This window comes from Tupaia chinensis, unplaced genomic scaffold (genome assembly GCF_000334495.1).
Source record: "Tupaia chinensis unplaced genomic scaffold, TupChi_1.0 Scaffold000047_1, whole genome shotgun sequence".
In the NCBI taxonomy this organism is placed as follows: domain Eukaryota; kingdom Metazoa; phylum Chordata; class Mammalia; order Scandentia; family Tupaiidae; genus Tupaia; species Tupaia belangeri.
This window is the reverse complement of record NW_006159505.1, coordinates 1,580,398-1,585,289: the sequence shown is the minus strand read 5'-3', so window position 1 is coordinate 1,585,289 and position 4,892 is coordinate 1,580,398. Positions and strand designations below refer to the sequence as shown.

General features: G+C 58.0%; 1 protein-coding gene across 1 annotated transcript in view; it reads right to left on the bottom strand.

The window, feature by feature from the left end:
* Window positions 1-4,705, bottom strand: part of INPPL1 (inositol polyphosphate phosphatase like 1) — a gene marked incomplete at its 5' end in the record, with an annotated part of 10,801 nt that extends 6,096 nt beyond the window's left edge. The window contains 15 exon segments of the mRNA XM_027774042.1: window positions 4-21; window positions 108-246; window positions 543-639; window positions 1,464-1,581; window positions 1,884-2,080; window positions 2,167-2,269; window positions 2,569-2,675; window positions 2,762-2,912; window positions 3,014-3,112; window positions 3,246-3,335; window positions 3,440-3,533; window positions 3,744-3,884; window positions 4,080-4,200; window positions 4,398-4,548; window positions 4,642-4,705. Of these exon segments, the coding sequence (XP_027629843.1) occupies window positions 4-21; window positions 108-246; window positions 543-639; window positions 1,464-1,581; window positions 1,884-2,080; window positions 2,167-2,269; window positions 2,569-2,675; window positions 2,762-2,912; window positions 3,014-3,112; window positions 3,246-3,335; window positions 3,440-3,533; window positions 3,744-3,884; window positions 4,080-4,200; window positions 4,398-4,548; window positions 4,642-4,705 (1,690 nt within the window).
* Window positions 4,706-4,892: the final 187 nt, after the last annotated feature.

Here is a 4,892-nt window from a genome sequence, read left to right as displayed (position 1 = left end):
GCTGATGTAGTTCAGCATCTCCTGGGGGCAGGCCATGAAGGCTGGAGTCAGAGCAATAGCCCATCTGGCCCCAGCCTTCCTACAGTCACCCAGAGCCCTGCTTGCACCTGGATGTCCATGTCCAGGCGGTAGTTGAGGTCCCCAAACCAGAAGAGGTGAGTGAAACGCAGCGAGATGTCAAAGGCACTGAGCTGCCTGTCGCCCAGCGAGAGCAGCCGTAGGATATCCAGGTAGTTCTGGTTCCGCCTGCAGTAGGGGGGTGGGGTGGGGGTCCTCAGGGTCAGGAGTCAGGGAAAAAGGTAAGAAGTCTCTGGGGTCAGGGATAGGGTAGAGATCGGGGTACCTGGGGACAGAGGGAGGAGCTAGGGACAAGGTCAGGGTCAAGAATAGACAGAAGGGTCTTGAGTTGGAACGAGGAAAAAGAAAGAGGTCTCTGGAGACAGGGTCATCACAAGGTCATGGACTGGGATTAGGAGAGGAAAGAGATCTCAGGTGAGCCCAGGGCATGGACGTGAAGAGACCATTGGGAGGGCGCCCCTCACCGAGCGGTCTTCTCATTTCCCGAAGTGAGGTGACAATTAACGAAGCCAAAAGAAGTGCCATTGAACATGAAGGAGACGCCCACAGCTCCCTTGTTCCCTGTCATGTCAGTGAGAAAGAAAGTCTGGGTCACCCTCAGGGCTCCCAACTCTGCTCCCTGCCCCTCGAAGCAGCTCAGCACACAGATCCCGCCTGTCCTTCAGCAGAAGCTGTGAGGCAGGTAGGCCCCTGCCACACACCTGCACCTTCCTGGGTGTCCTAGAGACTGTCTGTACATGTAGGCAGAGCCCTGGCAAATCTCAGGGATCCCAAGGGTGAAGCGAAATGCCCTGCAGGTAGGTCCCAAGTAGAACCTAGTCTGGGGAGGCACTGAGCTGCCAGTGAGGAGACCTGGGCTCTACCACTTGCTGTGTGACCTTGGGCAGCTCACTCAACCGCTCTGGCTTTGAGTTTTATCATCTGTGAAAAGGGCGTAATTATCCTGGCCTTGCTTTCCTGATGGGGCTAGGGGAGTTTTAAAGCATAAATATGCTTTATGAAGTTCAAAGTACCCTGAAGGGCTGGCCATGGCCTGTGGTTAAGGGACCTGGATCTCACATGGCTGACTGTGTGGTTCAAATCTCAAGCCCTTGTGATTTGAAAAACACACCAGGAATGTATGTGGGCATGACCAAAATCCTAACGGGATGGAGAAATGGAGAAGGGATTGCAGTGTGACTGCACACCACTGGGAGATGCTTTCTGTCTCTGTCTGTATGTCTGTCTCTCTCTCTCGTGAGCACATGTACCTTCTGGCAAAAAGAAAAAGTACTCTGTGTATGGGGAAGTGGAGGCCACCAAAAAGAGGTCCTGAGCTGGGGAGGAAGCAGGAAGCAGGGGACAGAGGGACCTGTGGCCCTTGGGAACCCACCCACCCGGCTTACCCAGTGTGTTGGCGATGCCAGTCTTCACGCTGGACGTGCTCACGTGGCTGATGCGGTTCTCATGCTCGGGTTTGACCAGCACGGCCACCTTGATGTTCCACAGTGACTGCATGGCAATCTGAGGAGAGGTGCGGGGTCACCCGTGCCCTGGGCTGGGGCTGCCGTGTGCTGTCCCTTAGCCTACAGTACAGCCTGTCAGGCACAGGACAGGAAGGCCTGTACCCCTTTTCCTGAGGGCCCAGAGACAAATGGGCCCTCTGTGGCATGAAAGACAGGTTAGACTCCCCAGAGAATATATCCAGGCACCTGACAGAAAGCCAGTCTAGCCGTGTTCCCCCGGCTTGCCCAGGAAGCCAAGCAGGATACTTAAGTGAGGACAAGTCCCTGAGGACAGGGGCCTGGACGAGATGACCCCCTCACCGGGCGGTAATCCAGGTCTGTAAGCTCCTTGAGGCCTCCGCGTAGTAGGTCCAGCCACTCACGGTCACCCACCGAATTCTCCTGGGTCCCAAAGACATAGATGTCATGGGGTATGGTCACAGTGACTTCGTCGAGGGTCTTCCCCAGGCCCTTCGATGTGAACCAAGATGTCACGTTTTTCGGAGGTGGCACACTTCCTGGAGGTAGAGGGTTGAGGGTGGAGAGGGCCTGTCAGGTCCCTGCTCTGGGCCACCCCTCCCCCCCATCCCAGCCCGGGCCTGACCCATGTTCCAGGTGCCGATGAAGACAGAGATCATGTCAGGCTCGTCCTGCTTGGAGTGCTTGTTCTTCATGAGCTGCAGCAGCTGGCAGAAGGCTTCTCGCTTCTGGGGAGCAGAAGCCAATCAGGTTACCCCACCCCTCCCACAGGTGCGCCCCGCTGGCTGCAAGCACCATGATGGGTCGGGCTGTCTGGCTCACTACTGGACACCCACTGCTCAGGCACACAGCTTGTGCTCAGGAAGTGTTCACTGAGTGAACACTTGGGTCTGCCACTCGGTCTACTCTCTCCTGTCAGATCTACCCTGGCAGGGGGATGCCAGGCCTACATCGGGTGCCCCCTCTTCCCATCCAATGGGAGATATCACATGCAGACTCTCACAGCCTGGCCCAGTCTGCCACTCACTCGGGCACTGACGAAGATGAAGTCCTTGCGCTGTGTCCGGTCCTTTTCTTTCTCAAACACAACACCCAGCTTATTCTGGACACGCTGGGACTTGATGAGCTGGCGGACTAGGGGTTGGAGGATGTCACACAGGCCCCTGACTTGGGCCGAGGCCTCGCCATATCCACCCCTCTGGGATCTGGCCTTGACTCACTGCGGTCATGTGTGAAGGTCGTCCAGTCCTCCTGGGAGTCCCGCTGCCTCCGCAGCAGCACCAGTCGCCCGCTCTCCACGTCCACGCTCAGCGTGAACTTCTGTGACTTCCCGATCTTGGTCAGGTCACCCAGGGTCACATCCAGTTTCACCTGCAGGCCAGGAGGCAAGGAGGCTGCTGACCAGATTTTGGGGCAGGCAGTGCCCCTCACCTCCAGCTGCTCTCTGCCCTGAGGCCCCACCTGCCATGTACCTCAAAGGCCTGCACAGGGATGGTCTTGGCCTTCCGTGTGGATGGCTGCAGTGGAGCTGGGGGTGCCGTGGAGCTCATGTCCTGTAGGGCCTTCAGGGCCTGCAGCAGGGCAGGGAGGGACAAGGTTAAGATGGGGGGGGTCCACAGCAAACTATAGAGTCAGGGATGAGATCATTCCTAGGCCAACAAGCGTGTTCAGCAAAGGAGGGGGGCAGAGGTCAGAGTAAGTTACCTTCTTCTGGATGCCTGACAGGAAGTCCTTTAGTACCGATAGCTTCAGCACTAGGCTCTCGAGTTCCTGCTCCCCAGTCTGTGGCAGATTCTAGGGGGGAAAGATGAGGCTTGTCACTGAGTCTCCTGAGCAGAAGCCCCATACCCAGCAACAGGACACAAACCCACCTCCCAGAGGTCTCCCTACAATCTCACCTGCTGCTGCAAAAGGCGGGTCACCATAGGTGAGCTCTGCTGGTCAAACACCTTAGACAGGATCTCCAGGCCTGACAGGACCTTGTCCACCTCACTAGGGAAGACACTGGGTCAGAGCAACGCCCCACTCTGATCTGAGTACAGAGAAGGTGGCACTGAGTGTGTTGCCTCCACCTCTGCCATGAGGATACAACGGTACAGGTGAGGAAAAGGCAGAGGCAATGGCAGGTTCTCTGTTCAGGGTCAGAGGTCAGGGCATCTGCAGCAAGGGAGGGGTGAGGATAGGTCAGAGGTGAGGGTGTACCTGTGCAGTCTCCGGCAGGAGGTCGCAAGGGTGCGGGTGAGGTGGGGCAGGTTGCTGGCTCCGCCCCGCACAGCCTCCAGGTCCAGCCCATAGCTACCCTTCAGGTACTCGTGGGAGACGGTGCTCAGCCCATTGGGAGCACTTCAGGGAGGGATTAGGGAGTCAGTGCAGGTTCTGCTGACCCTGCCCAGCACCCCCTACCCCCCAAAGCAACATGGACAATGGTGTTGCCTCCTGGGCGGAGATGGGGGGGGTCCCTGGAGAAGGGTACTTAGAAGATCTCCATCCTCAGGGGAAAACAGGACTTCCTGCTGGGTGGAGGGGTTAGGGTCTCACCTCTCTGAAGCTGGAGTTGTGGGAGTCTCAGGGACTGGTGGGGGGCTGCTGGGCCCCGTAGAGGCTGAAATGCTGGTAGAGCCAGAGCGCGGGGGCAGTGGGGGCTTCTCGTCCTCCCCATCTGTGGACAAAAGCCAGTGCATGACAGTTTGGGAGTATGGGGATGCAAGGCTAGCAGAGGCTTCTGTGGGAAAAGAGGTCAGGGGCCCTGGCATCAATTAGATCAATTAGGGAAGAAGGGGCTTCAGGAGAGCTGGGGTTGAGAAACAGGTAGAGTCAGGGGACGGGGCAGTAAGGGGTGTGCGCACTGGGCAGTACCTGAGGCATCACGGTCATCAGGCAGCTCTGGCTCCCGCTCCCCCTCCACTGGCAGCAGTAGGGCACAAACGAGGCCCTGGTTGGGCTGGGCATACAGGCCGATGAGCTCGCCCAGGGTCTGGAAGCGGCGCACGGGCACCCCCTGCGAGGTCTGTGGACCAGCAAGGTGAGGGGAAGAATCAGCCAGAAGGTCACTGAGCCCTAGGCTAGGTCAAGGTCAGGTGTTAGGGGCCTGGGCTCCTACCTGCACAGCCAGGAAGTCTTCTCCATCAGGCAGAATGCGGTATGTGTGCACATGCTTCTGGTATCTGACGGCAAGACAGGGGTCAGAATCTGGCCCCCAGGCTAGAGATTAAGCCCAAAGCACTCCCCACCCCCCCGCTGACGTCAGGCTCAGCCCCAGCACCCTCTTGGTTTCCCTAAAACCACATGCCCAGGCTGCACAGGGCTAATGATGGGGCCAGTTCACTCCTGCCCTTCCAGTGTTGCCAACAA